The sequence below is a fragment of the Canis lupus genome, chromosome 21, assembly GCF_011100685.1.
Source record: "Canis lupus familiaris isolate Mischka breed German Shepherd chromosome 21, alternate assembly UU_Cfam_GSD_1.0, whole genome shotgun sequence".
Classification (NCBI taxonomy): domain Eukaryota; kingdom Metazoa; phylum Chordata; class Mammalia; order Carnivora; family Canidae; genus Canis; species Canis lupus.
This window is the reverse complement of record NC_049242.1, coordinates 26,971,236-26,993,957: the sequence shown is the minus strand read 5'-3', so window position 1 is coordinate 26,993,957 and position 22,722 is coordinate 26,971,236. Positions and strand designations below refer to the sequence as shown.

The 22,722-nt window shown below is 38.5% G+C and overlaps 2 protein-coding genes and 1 long non-coding RNA gene across 3 annotated transcripts in view; 1 reads left to right on the top strand and 2 right to left on the bottom strand.

The window, feature by feature from the left end:
- Positions 1–21,493, top strand: part of LOC119877343 — a 37,776-nt gene extending 16,283 nt beyond the window's left edge. Inside the window, exon 2 of the long non-coding RNA XR_005375366.1 lies at positions 21,390–21,493. This is a non-coding gene — a long non-coding RNA (uncharacterized LOC119877343). The remainder of the gene's footprint in view (positions 1–21,389) is intronic.
- Positions 14–958, bottom strand: OR52K1 (olfactory receptor family 52 subfamily K member 1). The gene is given in 1 exon segment (NM_001388689.1): positions 14–958. A coding segment is annotated over 1 exon segment (945 nt).
- OR52K1B (olfactory receptor family 52 subfamily K member 1B) lies at positions 19,758–20,708 on the bottom strand. Its single transcript, NM_001388688.1, is given in 1 exon segment — positions 19,758–20,708. A coding segment is annotated over 1 exon segment (951 nt).
- Positions 21,494–22,722: the final 1,229 nt, after the last annotated feature.

The window sequence follows — 22,722 nt, the reverse complement described above, 5'->3', positions numbered from 1 at the left end:
AGAAAGTATGCATCTACACTTTCTTTCTCTGGAACAGATTGAGCACATGATCACGAATCTGCTTGGTCTTGACACCATAGATGATGGGATTGATCATGGGCGGAAAAAGAAGATAGAAAATAGCAAGTAGTATGTGGACATGAGGGGCAGCCCGGCGAGCCACACGATGCATGACTGAGGAGATGACCACAGGTGTGTAGGTAGATAAGATGGCACCTATGTGAGATACACATGTCCCAAAGGCCTTGTAGCGGGCCTCTTGAGAGGCAAGCTGTAAAACTGCCCGAAGGATGAAGATGTAAGACAAGATAACAAACAGCAGGTCCAACACCACTATAAACATGGCCACAGCAATGCCATAGATATTGTTGAAGCGAGTATCCCCACAGGCCAGCCTCACCACAGCCATATGCTCACAGTAGCAGTGGGCAATCATGGTGCCTCGGCAGTAGTGGAAGCGTCTGAGCAGAAAGGGGAGTGGAGTCATTAATGTCACAGCCCGAGCCACAGCTGCCATGCCAATCTTGGTGATCAGAGGCCTAGTCAGGACTGTGGTGTAGTGCAATGGCTTGCAGATGGCCACATAGCGGTCAAAGGCCATGGCCAGCAGCACTGCTGACTCCATGATAGAGAAGGAGTGGAGAAAGAACATCTGGACCAGACAGCCATAGAAGCTGATCTCCCGATCTCTGAACCAAAAAATAGCCAGCATTTTGGGAAGTGTTGTAGAAGAGAGGACCAGGTCAATGGCTGCCAACATGGCCAGAAAGAAGTACATGGGCTCATGGAGGGCTGCATCAGCCTGAATAATGAAGAGAAGGGTGCAGTTGCCTAGCAGGGCCAGAGTATAGGCAAAGCAGAATGGAATGGAGATCCAGACATGCAATTGCTCCAAACCTGGAATTCCTACCAGCAGGAAGGAAGCTGGATGGGTTGTGGTGATATTGAACACTGTCATGGTTTGTAGAAATTTTCCTTGTCCATTTTCACAGGGCCCCTTCACCTTCTATATATATCTTCTTAGGAGAATTAGCTTTTGTTCCCATTGCTAGACCTTAAAATCAGTTAGTAGTCTTCTTTGATATGATTAAGCATAATCCATATTATCCTCAAGGGACTTTGAAATCATGGAGTAGATAGAACATTAAACATCATTAGAACTGATATCACAAGACAACTTACATAAAGGAATGGAGAAAAGGTAACGTTTTCTGTGTTCATGGTAACATCAGGAATACCCTAATAAAAGAAGTGAAAATGTTTACATTAATTCATTTCTTTAGAATATATTTAGGTACCATTCTACATGATAATTAAGCTAAGCTCACAATAACAAAAAACCATTTTCTGTCCTGAAATCTTAGGTTTCACATGTCTATATGTGAAAATAAAGCTTGTAATTTCTAATGCCTCTATTAACCACAAAATCTGTTTTCTGTAGCTCTACTCTATTGGATATGGTTACCACTAGCCACATGTGACTGTTTAAATTTGTTCCAAATTTTGTTTAAAATTATTCAATATCTCAGTCACAACACTTTTTAAGTGCTCAACAGCCACCATGACTAGTGATGACTATCATATTGGACTACTCAGATAAAATATTTCCATCGCTACAGAAAGCTCTACTGGAGAGAACTGCTCTGAAATATATCTTTCTGAGGGGGGGGGGCACTTATGGGATGAGCACTGGTGTTATTCTATATGTTGGCAAATTGAACACCAATAAAAAATAAATTTATAAATTAAAAAAAGAATATCCTTGATGAAAGACTAAAACTAACTGATTTTATTAAATCCAAAAAATATCCTTCAGGTCCTTTCCACATCAACAAATCTCTGCCCTGCCTCTAGCTTAGAAAATACGGAGCTGTATCTTTTGCTTCTCTATCCAAATTCATGTTAAAAATCCCCGTTCATGTGTCTCTCCCTCCACTCATTTTTATCTTTCCCTCTAGATCATTTTTCTTTTTTCAAACCATTAAACATTGGAGTGCCCCAGTTTTTATGCAATCTTTTCTCTTACATCTAGGTAATGTGGGCTTTTTTAAGCATTGAGATAATACTTAAAACATGATGTGAGTATCACTGAACAAAGTAAGTTCTGAAAAAACTAGATCTCTTTTCAATCTAAGAAAAGAAATTCCAAAAACTTAATATGTCTAAGATATCATAGTTAATAGGCAGCTAAGTTTGAGTTTTAGCTTTCTCCAATTCCAGTATGCTAAATAACTAGGCTATATTGTGCCTATCTAAATGCCTAATAAGTAACGCACACTCAGCATATCCAAATTAAAAACTTATTTCTTCTCATGTGGTTTGGAAGATTTTTAGAGCCTGAAGTTCTTGGATCAATTGACTTTTACTTATACTAATTGCATGACCTTGCACAAATCCCTTATCCCCAAGCCCTTGCTTCCCCCTCTACAAATGAGCAATAGCAATCCCCTTGTTTTATGTGAGGATCATAGGGGAGGATAATAAATAGGATTATGTATAAAACCCTTTTGTTCAATTAGTGTTTGCTGAGCCTTATTTGTTTAAGTATATATTTAAGTATATATTATATTTAAGTATATCCATATAAAGTATGTAGTTCCATAGAACTACACTTTAAAAAATTAATATTCTCCCTCCTTTGATCTTATATCCTCCCATTACTTCAAATCTCTGCCTCTCTTCATAGAAAACATATAGAAAATACTTAAATACGAATTCAACCTTCTTTCAAATATCATTTGGTAATCAAACATATTCTAGTCTGTATTCCATTCTCATTACTTTCCCGAAACTGCTCTCATGGGGACCACCAAAAACCTTTATAATGATGGTGTCATTGTAACTTTCTTACTTTCATACCATTTGACTTCTCAGTAACTTTTATCTGAATTGACAATGGTCTTCTTAAAACCCTCTTTTCTCTTGGGTTGATACTACCATTTCCTACTTCATTAGCTTGTCATATAAATCTCCTGTTTCTGCCTTACCTCTGAATATTGAGTTTCTTCAGAGCTTAATATTGAGTTCCATTCCATTTTATATTCACAACATATTTAGTAAACTTATTCAATAAGTTTCTGAGAAGGGTTAAATATTTTTACTAAATTGTTAAGGATAACTCTAAAAACAAAACAGGATGATGCCTCAGTAAAACACATTTACTAAAGGTTTGAAAAGGATAATAAAAGAACATAATTACTAAATTACATAGTATAATAGAAGGTATTTTTTTAAAAGGGGGAAGATAAGAAGAAATCCTGAAGCTAGAAGAGAAAGAAGATAGCAATTTTAAATCAATCATAGTAGGCCATATCTGGAAGGGAATTTGGGCAAATATGAAATGAGGTAAAGAAATGGCTTGGTTTCTAGTCCTGGCAAAACCTGGAATTCCATATAGATAATTTTGCTGGGGGAAAATGGGATGAAAGAATGAAACAGGAAAGCAGAGAATCCATCCAGGCATTATCTGTGAGCTGGGTAAATGCTGTGATCAACTCTGTCCAATTCCACAGAAAGAACCACGTAGAAGGCACCTACATAGTTGTCTACTGGAGATATGAAAGAGCGGTATATTCACCAAAATTTACCCCACCCAGGGCAAGTGTTGACCCAGAGGGTGTTAATTTCTTCATGCTTCCAGGTTCACACATGCATAAGCATAGCTGAGCAGTCAGTCTACTTCAGGTGCCCCATACAATGGAGCAGAGAAGCCCAGGGGCAGGATGCAGATGAGTAAGGTGAAGTCAGGCTATACCTGCACTAAAGTGGTTGTCACAGCATTGGCCAGAAAAAAAAAAAGGTGAATGAGAAGAAATGAGGCATAAGAGATGAAAAATATAGAGAAATATCCCCCAGTGGCAAACTCTAAGCAAAAGAAACAGTAAGAACAAATGTTCTAGAAATATGCCTAATGTTCAAAGCTCAGCTATCAGGCCAGTGTGGTTAGATGGTGTGAATAAGTGAGAGATATATAGAGGTCATAAAGATGGAGCTAGACCACACAGAGCATTGTAGCCCTTTGCAGAGCTTGGCAAATGCTCATTTCCTTCAAAGCCATCTTTAGAGCAAATAAATGACATATTTGACAAAGTTTACGTTTGCTCTGGCCTCTATGATGAAAATTGCATGAAAGTGTAAGGGTAAAAGTATAAAAGATTCTGGGGGCTATTCTAGAGATGAGGGAAGGGAGAATATTGGCTAAGAACCAGAATGTCCATGTATGTAGTAAGAAGCAATCAGATTTTGGATATATTTGAAAAAAAGAGCTATGGAATCTGACCAACTGAAATGTAGGTCATGAGAGAAGAAGGAATAAAAAATGGCGAGATATTTGACTTGAGCACCAAAAAAAGAATTGTTCTCAATTGAGGTGGGGGAAGGTTGTGGAGAAGGGGATCAAGATGTTAACTTTGGACATGTTGTTTGAGAGGTCTATCAGAAATCTAAGTGAACATGTTACCTCATATATATCCTTATATATTTGGATATATAAGACTGGAGTGTGAGAGATTTTGGCTGCTGATATAAACTTGGGATCATTGGAAGCAGATACAATCTTGGTGATCTCAGTCTCATAGATATTAAATGTTCATAAAGAACAGAGAACCAAGGGCTCAATTGCAACATTAAGAACTAGGGCAGAAAGATGGGGTACCTGAATGGACTTGTTTTTTCACTGGCATATCATCAGAAGTGCCAAGAACAGTGCCTGCTGCATAACACTCTATATAAATGGTTAATGTTACCACATATCTGTTGCATCTTAACCCCCAGTAAATATGCAAAAACAAACATAGTTCACTTTACTTCTTAGTAAGCCAGAAGAATGTACAGACTATCTACCTTCTGAACATAACTGATGACCCTATGACCTAACCACCCTTCTCACAAAGAAAGTTATCTGTTTTATCCAGTTTCTTCCTCTAAACACAGGGTGTCCAACAGTGCCTGAACTCCATTTTTGTTGAAGCTCATCAAAAATCTACCTCCCTCAAAATCAGAATCTCAGAGTAGGAACATGAGTGGAGCCAGTCCTCTTCCCCTACTATCCAGAACCCAGGAATCTGTTTTGTAGTGAATATATTATCCTTTCTGTACTGTTTCAAGAGCCAAAATGTCCACACTAGACCACAGAACTTACCTGTCTTCTCCTGAAAGTGCTTAGATGGGTTTCCATACACAGAAAGTACTCAGTTAATGCTTGCATTTATTTTGTAGGCAATAAAACATATATTAAAAAGATATCAGAATGATGAATTTGAAAGATTAAGACCCAGAGACAAGAAGATAGTCACTGACCTAAAGTCTTTCAAGGATGTGGCTTGTGGGAAAAGAACCTATAAGAAATGTATCCCTCTGTGCCATTCAAAAGGGGCCAGGATGATTATTACCCCATCAGCAATTCTGGAAGAACTTGGAACTTAGAAAAATGAGGGAAAAATAAAATTTTACAAAGTGTCTGCCTGCCTGCTCTAGGCAGGCCCTTGGGTATAGTAAAAGATTTTAAAGATTATGGATATTTTTATCTATATAATTTCAAGGGTATGGACTCAGTTTATACATGTAAGATGTTCACATGTTTTCTTGTCTTCAAGATTTAAAAATTTATTTCCAAGTATAAATGTTGACGTATAAAATGATTGAATTCATAGAGGCTATAGCAAAATGTGAGTTTTTATTAGAGAGGAATATGAGAAGGTAATTATCATTAGGAAGTATTTGGTGATGACCATTAAGCAAGAATCAAAGTTTACACTGTTGTGATTTATGCCCACTTCTGAAACCAGCTTCTGTTCTTTCAGTCTCTACCGTACAGTCTCCACTGTATCAAAATACCTCATGTGGATCTGTTTCAAAAAGAGTAGGAGACAGTCACATTTGTTTTCTTTCATTTCTTTGATTTATTTTGATGTATTATGAAAAATCTTGAATTTCCAGGAGTATATTCCTATTGCAAAGATTGTTTTGTCTCCATATATTTGAAATGACATTGCAAAATTATTTCCTGTAGAGCTTATCTCTGTGGCAGAAATCATTTTAAAGACTACTTTTTAAAATAATTAATGGATAAAGAAGATGTGGTTTATGTATACAATGGAATATTACTCAGCCATTAGAAACGACAAATACCCAACATTTGCTTTGACATGGATGGAACTGGAGGGTATCATGCTGAGTGAAATAAGTCAATCAGAGAAGGACAAACATTATATGTTCCCATTCATTTGGGGAATATAAAAAATAGTGAAAGGAAATAAAGGGGAAAGGAGAAAAAATGAGTGGGAAATATCAGAAAGGGAGACAGAACATAAAGACTCCTAACTCTGGGAAGCGAACTAGGGGTGGTGGAAGGGGAGGTGGGCGGGGGGTGGGGGTGACTGGGTGATGGGCACTGAGGGGGGCACTTGATGGGATGAGCACTGGGTGTTATTCTATATGTTGGCAAATTGAACACCAATAAAAAATAAATTTATAAATAAAAAAAGAAAGAATGGGCTCTTTTCCTCCCTACCTTAAGCTTGAAGAAACAAAGATAATAAATTGGCTAATACTAAAAATAATACATTAATTAATTAATTAGTGCCAAATAAATGGTTCCGTATCTTTTCCCTTAATACTTATTTCCTAGAAAGAAGAGACTGTTAGACAGTGGTCAAACAAGCATGTTTCAATAAACACATCATTATTCAAAAATATATATTTCTTACCTCTCCCTGTACCTTCCTAGTTCAGGCTTCATTTTCTCTCTTGATTAATCCAGAAACCTCCTAATTGGGACAGGGATACTGGTGAGTTTGGGAGAAGAAATGACAGGTGAGAGATGACAGTATCCACACAGAAATAATTAGCCAAAGTTTCTTGGAGGTGAACCAGTGTTTGGCATAGAAAAGAAACAGCCATCCTCTGTATTGGAGGGAGTTTCTGGAGTTTATAGACAGAATATTTGGATTAGACTGTTAGGACTAATACCTCCTCAGTTCAAGAGCCAAAATAGAGGCAATAAAGGAATTGGGGAGCGAGAGCAGGGAGCTGATGCCTAGGACCAAGACTAGCTGTGGGAGGATTGCCCTTTTTCTTTCTCACTCTCCATACCTGTCACCTCTTTCTTGTTTCCCTTAGTCCAGGCTCTGTTCCCAGTCCTCAATCTGAAGTAGAATTCTTGGCTGTATCCATTAGCTTCATGCAACTTCAGTGGGAGGATTTAGAGGAGAGAACTGGGAAGGGAGCAGCTGGCTTTATGTTTGTAAGCCTCTGATGATCTCTGAAAAGATTATAGAAGCAGAAACTACTGCACGAGGAGGGTCCTCAGGGGCTCATGGAAGGCTCTGACCTCTTCTTTAGGGGATTAACACAAGGGGACTTCCCTGACCCAGGGCTTTCACCCCTGGAGTTTCCTGCAGCCCTGGCCACCTTCTTTTTTTGTGGTACAAACCATGCCTCCCAGGAGTCATGCTTAACCCCCCAGACACTGAGCACTTCAGGTAAATCTTGCTTGTGCCTTGGTCTTTAATATGCTTCCACTTACCTCAACCTCCTCCTTGCAATGTGTCCCAATAAAAAGAGCCTCATACATATAAACTGCAACCAACTCCTGTCTAACTGTGACCTGGAGAGGCAGGAACTCCAACCTAACCAAGCAAAAATATCTGATAGATCTTATTTTGCATGCATCCTACATATTAACTGAAGCTAGGCATTGATTTCCAGCTTGTAACTTTGGAATGACCCTTCCCTGATCTCAGATCTGTTTCCTTATCTTAAAATAGAAATAATAATCCCAATTGTTGGGCAGCTCAGGTGGCTCAGTGGTTTAGCGCTGCCTTCAGCCCAGGGCGTGATCCTGGAGACCCGGGATCGAGTCCCATGTCGGGCTCCCTGCATGGAGCCTGCTTCTCCCTCTGCCAGTGTCTCTGCCTCTCTTTCTCTGTGTGTCTCTCGTGAATAAATAAATAAAATATTTTTTAAAAATAATCCCAATTGTTCCTATCAAGAAGCCATGATGATGATGATGTGATTACTTATTATTTATAAATAATAAATAAATATATTATTTATAAATAATATAAATGTTTAGGAATTATTAATAAGGAGTGATATTCTACCTACAACTGACCTCAGTGCTATTTTTCAAAGCTCTAAGAAGGAAAATAGTTTATACCACGGTCTGCCATGGACTTTTGCCGACTACAATTTTCCATAATACTTTCTTTAATTTTGAAAGATGCTCCTTTAATTTTGTCTTTATTTCATCTTTATTTTGTCTTACTGTGAAAATATGAGAGCTATCCTCTTAAGTGTCATTAACAAATTCTAAGTGTACAATACATCATTGATTATAGGTACAATTTTTGTACAGATTCATCTTAACTGAAACCTTATGCCTAACAACTCCCTATTTTCCCTTCCCACCCTCCTCCCTCCCCCCCCCCCCCCCAGTTTCTGGTAACCATCATTCTAGTTCTTGATTTTATGAATTTGACTATTTTATATACTTCATATTAATGTAATCCTGCAGTGCAGTATTTATCTTTCTGGGGCTGGCTTGTTTCACTTAGCATAATATCCTCAAGATCTATCCATATTGTTGCATATTGCAGAATGTCTTTTTTTCACAAATTTATTTTTTATTGGTATTCAATCTGCCAACATGAAGAATAACACCCAGTGCTCATCCTGTCAAGTGCCCACCTCAGTGCCTGTCACCCAGTCACCCCCACCCCCCACCCACCTCCCCTTCCACCACCCCTAGTTCGCTTCCCAGAGTTAGGAGTCTCTCATGGTCTGTCTCCCTTTCTGATATTTCCCACTCATTTTTTTCTCCTTTCCCCTTTATTCCCTTTCACTATTTTTTATATTCCCCAAATGAATGAGACCATATAATGTTTGTACTTCTCTGATTGACTTATTTCACTCAGCATAATACCCTCCAGTTCCATCCATGTCAAAGCAAATGTTGGGTATTTGTCGTTTCTAATGGCTGAGTAATACAGAATGTCTTTTTTAAGGTTGAATAGTATTCCATGAAATATGTATGCCACATTTTCTTTATCTGTTCATGGATAAAGGCTACTAGGCTTTTTCCCACATCTTAGCTATTGTGAATGTGCTGAAACGAATGTGGGAGTGCCAATATCTTTTCAAGATCCTGATTCCAGGGTAGCTGGATGGCTCAGTCAGTTAAGCGTCTGCCTTCAGCTCAGGTCATGATTCCAGGGTCCTGGGATTGACCCCCACATCAGGCTCCCTGCTCAGTGGGGAGTCTGCTTCTCCCTCTCCCTCTCACTCTGCCTGCCACTCCCCCTGCTGTGTTCTCTCTGTCAAATAAATAAATAAAATCTTAAAGATCCTGATTACAATTCTTTTGGATATATATCAAGAAGTGCTAGATCATTTGGTAGTTCTTTTTTTAAATATATTATTTTTTTAATAAATTTATTTTTATTGGTGTTCAATTTGTCAACATACAGAATAACACCCAGTGCTCATCACGTCAAGTGCCCACCTCAGTGCCCACCACCCAGTCACCCCCACCCCCCACCCACCTCCCCTTCCACCACCCCTAGTTCGTTTCCCAGAGTTAGGAGTCTTTCATGTTCTGTCTCCCTTTCTGATATTTCCCACTTATTTTTCTCCTTTCCTCTTTATTATCTTTCACCATTTGGTAGTTCTATTTTTCATTTTTTGAGAAACTTTTATACCGTCTTCCATAACAGCTGCACTATTTTTGTATTTCCACCCACAGTGTGTGCAGGCATTCCAATTTCTCCAGTGTGCTCTTTATCAGCACTTGTCTTTTTTTGAGAATAGCTAATCTGACAGGTGTTAGGTGATACCTCATTATAGTTCTGATTTGTATTTGCCTCACAATTAATGACAATAAGCATTTTTTCATATGCTTGTTTCAATGTCATCTTTGAGGACATGTCTATTCTTTAACCCACTTTAAAATGAGGTTGTTAGCTTTTCTATTGAGTTGTAGGAGTTCCTTATGTTTTAGAGATTAACCTCCTATCAAATATACAGTGTACAGGGCAGCCTGGGTGGCTCAGCAGTTTAGCATCACCTTCAGCCCAGGGCCTGATCCTGGAGATCCGGGATCGAGTCCCGTGTCAGGCTCCCTGCATGGAGACTGCTTCTCCCTCTGCCTGTGTCTCTGCCTCTCTCTCCCTCTCTCTGCCCCCCTCTGTCTCTCATGAATAAATAAAATGTTTATATATATATATATATATATATATATATATATATAGTGTGTGTGTGTGTGTGTGCAAATATTTTCTTCCATTCCATAGTTGCCTTTTTATTGTTGACTCTTTCCTTTGCTGTGCAAAAGCTTCTCAGTTTAATGTAGTTCCACTCATTGACTTTTGCTTCTGTTTCCTCTACTTTAGATGTCCTATTCATGAAATCATTGCCAAGTCTAGTGTCATGAAGATTTTCCCCTATATTTTCTTCTAAGAATTTTATAACTTCAGGTCTTATGTTTAAGTTTTTAATCCATTTTGAGTTGAGATTTTCTGTATATGCTGTAAAAGATAAGGATACAATTATCTTTTTGTATAGATGCCTAGTTTTCCCTACACCATTTGCTGAAGAGAAGGGGTGTATACTTGACACCTCTGACAAGGATCAATTGATCATATATGTGGATTTATTTCCAGATTTTCTTTTCGTTCCATTGGTCTATCTATCTATATTTATGCCAGTACCATATCATTTTGATTTACTGTAGCTTTTTAATATATTTTGAAATCTAGAAATGTGCTGACACCAGCTTTGTTTTTCTTAGCATTGGTCTTAGCATTGTTTTTCTTTTCTTTTTTTTTTAAGATAGTATTTTTTTAAATTATATTTTATTGGTGTTCAATTTACTAACATACAGAATAACTCCCAGTGCCCGTCACCCATTCACTCCCACCCCCGCCCTCCTCCCCTACTACCACCCCTAGTTCGTTTCCCAGAGTTAGCAGTCTTTACGTTCTGTCTCCCTTTCTGATATTTCCCACACATTTCTTCTCCCTTCCTAATATTCCCTTTCACTATTATTTATATTCCCCAAATGAATGAGAACATATAATGTTTGTCCTTCTCCGACTGACTTATTTCACTCAGCATAATACCCTCCAGTTCCATCCACGTTGAAGCAAATGGTAGGTATTTGTCATTTCTAATAGCTGAGTAATAGTCCATTGTATACATAAACCACATCTTCTTTATCCATTCATCTTTCGATGGACACCGAGGCCGCTTCCACAGTTTGGCTATCGTGGCCATTGCTGCTATAAATATCGGGGTGCAGGTGTCCCAGCGTTTCATTGCATTTGTATCTTTGCGGTAAATCCCCAACAGTGCAATTGCTGGGTCGTAGGGCAGGTATATTTTTAACTGTGTGAGGAACCTCCACACAGTTTTCCAGAGTGGCTGCACCAGTTCACATTCCCACCAACAGTGTAAGAGGGTTCCCTTTTCTCCGCATCCTCTCCAACATTTGTTGTTTCCTGCCTTGTTAATTTTCCCCCATTCTCACTGGTGTGAGGTGGTATCTCATTGTGATTTTGATTTGTATTTCCCTGATGGCAAGTGATGCAGAGCATTTTCTCATGTGCATGTTGGCCATGTCTATGTCTTCCTCTGTGAGATTTCTGTTCATGTCTTTTGCCCATTTCATGATTGGATTGTTTGTTTCTTTGGTGTTGAGTTTAAGAAGTTCTTTATAGATCTTGGAAACTAGCCCTTTATCTGATACGTCATTTGCAAATATCTTCTCCCATTCTGTAGGTTGTCTTTGAGTTTTGTTGACTGTATCCTTTGCTGTGCAAAAGCTTCTTATCTTGATGAAGTCCCAATAGTTCATTTTTGCTTTTGTTTCTTTTGCCTTTGTGGATGTATCTTGCAAGAAGTTACTATGGCCGAGTTCAAAAAGGGGGTTGCCTGTGTTCTTCTCTAGGATTTTGATGGAATCTTGTCTCAAATTTAGATCTTTCATCCATTTTGAGTTTATCTTTGTGTATGGTGCAAGAGAGTGGTCTAGTCTCATTCTTCTGCATGTGGATGTCCAATTTTCCCAGCACCATTAATTGAAGAGACTGTCTTTCTTCCAATGGATAGTTTTCCTCCTTTATCGAATATTAGTTGCCCATAAAGTTCAGGGTCCACTTCAGGATTCTCTATTCTGTTCCACTGATCTATGTGTCTGTTTTTGTGCCAGTACCACACTGTCTTGATGACCACAGCTTTGTAGTACAACCTGAAATCTGGCATTGTGATGCCCCCAGATATGGTTTTCTTTTTTAAAATTCCCCTGGCTATTCGGGGTCTTTTCTGATCCCACACAAATCTTAAAATAATTTGTTCTAACTCTCTGAAGAAAGTCCATGGTATTTTGATAGGGATTGCATTAAACGTGTATATTGCCCTGGGTAACATTGACATTTTCACAATATTAATTCTGCCAATCCATGAGCATGGAATATTTTTCCATCTCTTTGTGTCTTCCTCAATTTCTTTCAGAAGTGTTCTATAGTTTTGAGGGTATAGATCCTTTACATCTTTGGTGAGGTTTATTCCTAGGTATCTTATGCTTTTGGGTGCAATTGTAAATGGGATTGACTCCTGAATTTCTCTTTCTTCAGTCTCATTGTTAGTGTATAGTAATGCCACTGATTTCTGGGCATTGATTTTGTATCCTGCCACGCTACCGAATTGCTGTATGAGTTCTAGCAATCTTGGGGTGGAGACTTTTGGGTTTTCTATGTAGAGTATCATGACTGCAGAATTTAGAGCTAATCAGGCAGAAATTAAAAATCAATTGAATGAGATGCAATCCAAACTAGAAGTCCTAACGACGAGGGTTAACGAGGTGGAAGAACGAGTGAGTGACATAGAAGACAAGTTGATAGCAAAGAGGGAAACTGAGGAAAAAAGAGACAAACAATTAAAAGACCATGAGGATAGATTAAGGGAAATAAACGACAGCCTGAGAAAGAAAAACCTACGTTTAATTGGGGTTCCCGAGGGCGCCGAAAGGGACAGAGGGCCAGAATATGTATTTGAACAAATTCTAGCTGAAAACTTTCCTAGTCTGGGAAGGGAAACAGGCATTCAGATCCAGGAAATAGAGAGATCCCCCCCTAAAATCAATAAAAACCGTTCAACACCTCGACATTTAATTGTGAAGCTTGCAAATTCCAACGATAAACAGAAGATCCTTAAAGCAGCAAGAGACAAGAAATCCCTGACTTTTATGGGGAGGAGTATTAGGGTAATAGCAGACCTCTCCACAGAGACCTGGCAGGCCAGAAAGGGCTGGCAGGATATATTCAGGGTCCTAAATGAGAAGAACATGCAACCAAGAATACTTTATCCAGCAAGGCTCTCATTCAAAATGGAAGGAGAGATAAAGACCTTCCAAGAAAGGCAGCAACTAAAAGAATATGTGACCTCCAAACCAGCTCTGCAAGAAATTTTAAGGGGGACTCTTAAAATTCCCCTTTAAGAAGAAGTTCAGTGGAACAGTCCACAAAAACAAGGACTGAATAGATATCATGATGACACTAAACTCATATCTCTCAATAGTAACTCTGAACGTGAACGGGCTTAATGACCCCATCAAAAGGCGCAGGGTTTCAGACTGGATAAAAAAGCAGGACCCATCTATTTGCTGTCTACAAGAGACTCATTTTAGACAGAAGGACACCTACAGCCTGAAAATAAAAGGTTGGAGAACCATTTACCATTTGAATGGTCCTCAAAAGAAAGCAGGGGTAGCCATCCTTATACCAGATAAACTAAAATTTACCCCAAAGACTGTAGTGAGAGATGAAGAGGGACACTATATCATACTTAAAGGATCTATTCAACAAGAGGCCTTAACAATCCTCAATATATATGCCCCGAATGTGGGAGCTGCCAAATATATCAATCAATTATTAACCAAAGTGAAGAAATACTTAGATAATAATACACTTATACTTGGTGACTTCAATCTAGCTCTTTCTATACTCGATAGGTCTTCTAAGCACAACATCTCCAAAGAAACGAGAGCTTTAAATGATACACTGGACCAGATGGATTTCACAGATATCTACAGAACTTTACATCCAAACTCAACTGAATACACATTCTTCTCAAGCGCACATGGAACTTTCTCCAGAATAGACCACATATTGGGTCACAAATCGGGTCTGAACCGATACCAAAAGATTGGGATCGTCCCCTGCATATTCTCAGACCATAATGCCTTGAAATTAGAACTAAATCACAACAAGAAGTTTGGAAGGACCTCAAACACATGGTGGTTAAGGACCATCCTGCTAAAAGATGAAAGGGTCAACCAGGAAATTAAGGAAGAATTAAAAAGATTCATGGAAACTAATGAGAGTGAAGATACAACCATCCAAAATCTTTGGGATGCAGCAAAAGCAGTCCTAAGGGGGAAATACATCGCAATACAAGCATCCATTCAAAAACTGGAAAGAACTCAAATACAAAAGCTAACCTTACACATAAAGGAGCTAGAGAAAAAACAGCAAATAGATCCTACACCCAAGAGAAGAAGGGAGTTAATAAAGATTCAAGCAGAACTCAACGAAATCGAGACCAGAAGAACTGTGGAACAGATCAACAGAACCAGGAGTTGGTTCTTTGAAAGAATTAATAAGATAGATAAACCATTAGCCAGCCTTATTAAAAAGAAGAGAGAGAAGACTCAAATTAATAAAATCATGAATGAGAAAGGAGAGATCACTACCAACACCAAGGAAATACAAATGATTTTAAAAACATATTATGAACAGCTATACGCCTATAAATTAGGCAATCTAGGAGAAATGGACGCATTCCTGGAAAGCCACAAACTACCAAAACTAGAACAGGAAGAAATAGAAAACCTTAACAGGCCAATAACCAGGGAGGAAATTGAAGCAGTCATCATAAACCTCCCAAGACACAAGAGTCCAGGGCCAGATGGCTTCCCAGGGGAATTTTATCAAACGTTTAAAGAAGAAACCATACCTATTCTCCTAAAGCTTTTTGGAAAGATAGAAAGAGATGGAGTACTTCCAAATTCGTTCTATGAGGCCAGCATCACCTTAATTCCAAAACCAGACAAAGACCCCACCAAAAAGGAGAATTACAGACCAATATCCCTGATGAACATGGATGCAAAAATTCTCAACAAGATACTGGCCAATAGGATCCAACAGTACATTAAGAAAATTATTCACCATGACCAAGTAGGATTTATCCCTGGGACACAAGGCTGGTTCAACACCCGTAAAACAATCAATGTGATTCATCATATCAGCAAGAGAAAAACCAAGAACCATATGATCCTCTCATTAGATGCAGAGAAAGCATTTGACAAAATACAGCATGCATTCCTGATCAAAACTCTTCAGAGTGTAGGGATAGAGGGAACATTGCTCGACATCTTAAAAGCCATCTATGAAAAGCCCACAGCAAATATCATTCTCAATGGGGAAGCACTGGGAGCCTTTCCTCTAAGATCAGGAACAAGACAGGGATGTCCACTCTCACCACTGCTGTTCAACATAGTACTGGAAGTCCTAGCCTCAGCAATCAGACAACAAAAAGACATTAAAGGCATTGAAATTGGCAAAGAAGAAGTCAAACCCTCCCTCTTCACCGATAGCATTGTTTTTCTTAGCATTTCTTAGCATTCTTAGCATTGTTTTTCTTAGCATTATTCATGGCATTTTGTAGTTCCATGTGAATTGTGGAATTCTTTCTCTATTTCTATAACCCATTGAATCTGTAAGTTGCTTTGAGTAGTATGGACATTTTAATAAGTCTTCCAGTCCATGAATATGAGAGGTCTTTCCATTTTGTGTGTGTGTCTTTAATTTCTTTCAATGATATTTTATAGCTTTTGGAATTTAAATCTTTCACCTCATTAGTTTATTCCTAAGTGTTTTATTCTTTTTGGTGCCATTGTATATGGGATTTTTGTCCTAATTTCAAGACAGTCAGTGTATAGAAATAAAACTAATCTTTATATGTTGATTTTTGTATTCTGAACTTACTGACTTGTTTTAATTCTAACAATATTTTTAAGGAGTCTCTGTGATTTATTATATATAAGATTTGTAACTGACAAAAGGATAATTTTACTTCTTCCTTCCCAATTTGGATTCCTTTTATTTCTTGTTTAGTTGCTTTGGCTAGGACTTCCAATACTACATTAAATAGAAATAGCAAGAGTGGGCATTCTTTTTTATTTATTTAAATTCAATTTGCCAACATATACTATAACACTCAGTGCTCATCCCATCAAGTGCCCTCCTCAGTGCCCATCACCCAGCTACCCCATCCCCCCCTTCCACAACCCTTTGTTTGCTTCCCAGAGTTAGCAGTCTCTCATGGTTTGTCTCCCTCTCTAATTTTTCCCACTCAGTTCTCCTTTCACTTATAATCCCTTTCCCTATTTCTTATATTCAAGAGTGGGCATTCCTGTCTTATTCATTTCACATTGAGAATGTTAGTTACAGACTTTTCATATACAGCTTTTATCAAATTGATGTATTTTCCTTTTAATCTGAACTTTAAATTGTCATGGAAGGATATTGAATTCTTTTAAATGCTTTTTCTGCATCTATTGAGGTGATTATGTGAATTTTTTAATCCCTTATCCTGTTAATGTGGCATATACTTAATTGATATATATGTATAAATTTATTGAAGAACCCCAGGGATAAATCCCTGTCAGTTGTGGTGTATGATCCTTTTAATGTATTGTTGGATTTGGTTTGTTGGTATTTTATTGAGGACTTTCATATCTATACTTATCAGAGATATTAGCCTTGTTTTCTTGTGATATCTTTGGCTTTAATATCAGGGTAATGCTGGCCTCATAAAAGGAGTCTGAAAGTACTCCTTCTTTTTATTTTTTTTATTTATTTACAAATTTCAGAAGGAGTAGTGTCAATTCTTTAAATATTTGGTAGAATTTACCAATGCAGCCCTCTGTTCCTGGATTTTTCTTTAATGGGAGGCTTTTGATTACTGATTCAGTCTTCAACTAGTTATGCTTAGGCTTTCTAATTCTGCATGATTTAGTTTTGGTAGATTTATATGTTTTAAAAGCAATCTCAGAGCTCTACCCCAGCTATACATATTCCCTTTTGACAGAAGTATACTGGATCTAACTTTACCTCTCCTAACTATTGGTCTCAGCACTTTCCCATGATGGATGATTGCCTGGGATATTGAGACAAAGTGAGATTTCTACATAACACTCTTTTTTAGATTTATTTTAGATACAGTGTGTACAAGCAAGTGAGCAGGTGGGGAGGCAGAGGAGAGAGAGAATCTCAAGTGGACTCCCTGCTGAGCACAAAGCTTGACTTAGGGCTCTATCCCAGGATCATGAGATCATGACCTAGGCAAAATCAAGAGCTGTATGCTTAATCAACTGATGCACACAGACATCACTCTGCATTACACCTTTAAATCTGGAGCTTAAATTAGCTAAGCACAGCAAGACTGAAGCAATACAGACTGTACGGAGAGAAATTGACCAAAACCCTAATGTGGCAAAAGTTAGTGTTAGGCAAATTACAGATAAGACAGCTTTGGATTGAGAGAAGGCTAATGATGGAACAAGACACACTGTTGAGTTAGACATGTCATGCTTATAAGAAACAGGACTCTAGAGCCATGGCCAGGGAGGCTGAGATAACATACTTAATGGAGAAGACTATAGTTTACAGTCAGAACACCCAGATAAGAGCCAGATAAAGTAGGCACAATGTGAAGGAGCAAAGTATCTAACTTTGCTTGACTCTGCTCTGCAGGGATAAAAAGCACATGTTGTGCGGAATGACCATAGCTTAGATAACTATTTTAAAAGTAACTGGTAGATTACTAGAATGCTTCAACTCGATTCCATTTGCTTTTCAGTCTTTTGTGCAGTCCATATTCATTTATATTTATTCACATATTTAGTTTTTCTGATGTACTTCAATCCCTCCTACAATTCTGTGTTTTCTATCTGGCTCATTTTCCTTCATCCTGAAGAACTACTTTTAGTTTTGCTTTCAGTGCAGGCCTAATATTGACACATTCCATCAGTTTTTGTTAGCAAGACTCATTCTTTCATCTTTATTGTTGAAGGATATTTTCATTAGCACTAGAATTCTAGAGTGCTAATTCTTTTACCCATTTCAAGATATAACTTGCTGTTTGTGACTAATTCTGGTGGTTCTGACATTAGATGTATTACCTGGCTGTGGGATCTTTATAATATTGGACTTATGATGGAAATAAAACCATTCACTCCTCACTAGGGATAGTTATGATCTCTATAGGCTGGTGACATTCCTTGTGTAAGTCATCAGGAAGATCAGAAGCCCTCTGTTTTGGAAATAGCTTCTTTTGAGGTATGCTACTCTGTTTGTGTTGTTCATATTTGCTGTTTTTAAGCTTTCCACGTGTCTCACCTATGCTCACAAGAAACAAGAGGTTTTTAATCATACAGGAACTAAAAGTAGAATATCACTTCTGTGTGTGTGTGTGTGTGTGTATGTATGTTTTGGTATCAGAGGGAATTATAAAAGCAGAGATCAGAAACAAGCATAGGACTCTGGGTTCTTGCTATAGCTTCCCTTCTTTGAAATTTCCAGCTTTCCATACCCCCCCTGGCACTGGCCCAGATTCTTTCAAAGCTAAATAATATGTAGAGACAGAGACAGAAATGGAGTCAGAATAAGATAGAGATATAATTTCTAAACAGTAGTCTGAGGAAATAAGGGAATCACAAAATAAAAGAATGCATTTGTGGAAGATGGTATATGAGGGTTTTTGTGACCACACAAATTCTACTTGTCAGGATTAACATTAAGGGAATTTTCTAGAATGTAACTTTGTATTGGACAGAAGAAAAGAAAGTACAGGTCAATATGCCTATTTCCCATCTGCTTTGCCTATCTATTTCTTTTATGACACTGGGCCTTGGGATAGGCAGGTCAGAGGTCACAACCTATTGTGTTTAGCATTTCCTTCTTTGTCTTAGGACTTAAGTGTAACATGCCCACCCTAACAAAATATGTATTCCCAGCACCTAGCACAGATTTGGTACTCCATGTTTTGGGACTGGATTATTAAGTAAATGAAAAATTCACATTCTTGGTGGAAAATGAGCAAAGAAAGAGTTGTATGATGTATAATGAAATGTCAGAGGACATGTTCTACCAAAGTTTTTAATGAGACGGATTAGCCATGAGAATATAGAGGTCAAAATAAGTCAACTGAAGAAATAAATTTTAACATGCAAGACTGTCTGATTCGGAACCTGTAGTTCTAGAAGATCATGAACTCCCCTAAACTAGTAGTGTTTAGCTAGATACTAGACATCAGTTCCCAAACTATATAGGTACTGTTGCCTCAGACGAAATTTTGGTCTTTCCCAAGTGAACTTGAAATCATCTTTGTGTCTTTAGATGACCTTACCAAGAGGAGGGTGGGTCAAGCCTTTGTCAAACTTCTTGATAGAGTAGGCTCTTTGAAGAAGACAGCAAAGTCAGCAGTTTGAATCCAAAGGCTACCAAAGGACATAGCCCCATCAATTCTGATCAGACTGGTGACTGAGTTTCAGGATATCATTTAGTTTTTTCATTATACCAGGAAATCATTTAGTTATTTTCATTATACATGGAAACTCTCTCATCCATCCATTTCCTCTCATACCCTACTCCAGAATTCAATCTGTCCCGTTCTTTCTCCACCTTTCCCTCACTCTCCACTTATGCATCCTTTCTTTGGAATAGTCCTAAGACCCGCTCACGAATCTGCTTGGTCTTGACACCATAGATGATGGGATTGATCATGGGCGGGAAGAGCAGATAGAAATTAGCAAAAAGTATGTGGACATGAGGGGCAGCCCGGCGAGCCACACGATGCATGACTGAGGAGATGACCACAGGTGTGTAAAAGGCTAAGATGACACCTATGTGAGATACACATGTCCCAAAGGCCTTGTAGCGGGCCTCTTGAGAGGCAAGCTGTAAAACTGCCCGAAGGATGAAGATGTAAGACAAGATAACAAACAGCAGGTCCAACACCACTATAAACATGGCCACAGCAATGCCATAGATATTGTTGAAGCGAGTATCCCCACAGGCCAGCCTCACCACAGCCATATGCTCACAGTAGCAGTGGGCAATCATGGTGCCTCGGCAGTAGTGGAAGCGTCTGAGCAGAAAGGGGAGCGGAGTCATTAATGTCACAGCCCGAGCCACAGCTGCCATGCCAATCTTGGTGATCAGGGGCCTAGTCAGGACTGTGGTGTAGTGCAATGGCTTGCAGATGGCCACATAGCGGTCAAAGGCCATGGCCAGCAGCACTGCTGACTCCATGATAGAGAAGGAGTGGAGAAAGAACATCTGGACCAGACAGCCATAGAAGCTGATCTCCCGATCTCTGAACCAAAAAATAGCCAGCATTTTGGGAAGTGTTGTAGAAGAGAGGACCAGGTCAATGGCTGCCAACATGGCCAGAAAGAAGTACATGGGCTCATGGAGGGCTGCATCAGCCTGAATAATGAAGAGAAGGGTGCAGTTGCCTAGCAGGGCCAGAGTATAGGCAAAGCAGAATGGAATGGAGATCCAGTTATGCAGGTGCTCCAGGCCTGGGATCCCCATCAACATGAAGAGTGCCGGATAGGTTGAGCTGATATTGGAGGCTGACATGGCCATTGGAAATTCTCCCTCTGTTGTCTATTTCCACAAGGTTCTTCCAGAGAGTATTCAGTGTCAGAATTATGGCACTCAAGTTGAAACTCTGAACATTCGTGTTGAGGGATTAGCACTTGATCTTCTTTCTAAACCTTAAATTAGAAAATAATCCTAATATACACTTGAAACACACATGATCTCTGCCCTCAAGGAGCTTAAAAATCATTAGGTGATCAGAACATTAAATACCAATTGAGCTAGTATCACAGGAAAATTTTCATTGAGGAATTGAGTGGAAAAAGAGCTTTCTGTGGTCTGTGCGGCCAAGGACCACTTTGTAAAAGATGTAGATCCCTTTTATGTTCAAACCTTACCCAAAACATTCACTGTCTTCCTGTTGCCTCCAAACTCAAGCTGCATCTCTAATTATGAAAGGAGTGTCTCTCTTCTTTAGATGTATAGCTTGGCTGTATGAAAAATAGTTAAGCTTAGCATCTTCTAATAATTGACTTTCCTCCGAGTTCTATAAGTTTTTCTCTAACATGGATTCCATGGGTCTTTATTTGATACTCAGTAATCTCACCAACTGAAGCCCTACTTCCAGCCAACTTGAGAATATGAAAAGACCTATCATTGTTTTCCTTCACTTAACTTTAACTTCCATTTTTACAAGCTTCTACCTTCACCCACTTTCCTTTCTAGCATCCAGACCATTCAGAGGAAGAGATGCTCCATTCTCACCTTTTTGCAAGACTGACCCCTGAGAGACAGAACATGAGAGACTCCTAACTCTGGGAAATGAACAGGGGGTGGTGGAAAGGGAGGTGGGCGGGAGGTGGGGGTGCCTAGGTGACGGGCACTGAGGGGGGCACTTGATGGGATGAGCACTGGGTGTTATGCTATATGTTGCCAAATTGAACTCCAATAAAAAAATTAAAAATTAAAAATTAAAAAAAATAAAGACAACTTGGGCAGAAAAAAAAAAAATACTGACCCCTGAATTTCACATCATTCTTTTTCCTTCTAGGACCCCTTATTTTTCTATTTCCTTTTTATACCTTTCATCATTCTCTTTGAGAAAACTTAAACATCTGTTTTCCAGAATTTTTATCAGTGCTTCTTTCTTTTTTCTCAGTTTATATATTAGTTTCTTCTGAGAATTGAGATGTTGTAAAACAATTAGCATAATGGATGAATGGATAAAGAAAATGTGATCCACACAGCAATATTATCCAGCCATACAGAAGGAAATCTTACCATTTGCAGCGGGATAGATGGAATTTGGGAGCATTATGTGAACAAGAGAAATAAGTCAGATAAAAAATACTGTATGATCTCACTTTTAAATATAACCTTTAAAAAATGAACTGATAAAAAAAAAAAGGAACCCTCATGCACTGTTGGTAGGAATGCAAACCGGTGCAGCCACTCTGGAAAACAGCATGGAAGATCATCAAAAAATTAAAAATAGAACTACCCTATGGTCATGTTAATCACACTATATAAAGAATACAAAAACACTAATTCAAAGGGATACATGCACCTGTTTATTGCACATTATTTATAATAGCTAAATTAGGGAAGCTGCCCATGTGTCCATATAGACAAATGGATAAAGAATATGTGTATATATACAATAGAATATTATTCAACCATAAAAAAGAATGAAATCTTGCCATTTGCAAAACCATGAATGGGTCTAGACAGTATAATGGTAACTGAAAAAAGCCAATCACAGAAAGACAAACACCAAACGACTTCATTCATTTGTAGAATTTAAGAAACAAAACAAATGAATAAAGGAGAAAAAAGACAAACCAAAAAAGACTCTTAACTATAGAGCTCAAATGGTTATGGGGACAGAGGAGGTGGAGGATGGACGAAATAAATGAAGGGGATTAGAATTATCTTAGGAGGGCGGGGGGTGGGGGTGACTGGTTGGCGAGCACTGAGGGGGGCACTTGACGGGATGAGCACTGGGTGTTATTCTGTATGTTGGCAAATTGAACACCAATAAAAAATAAATTTATTATAA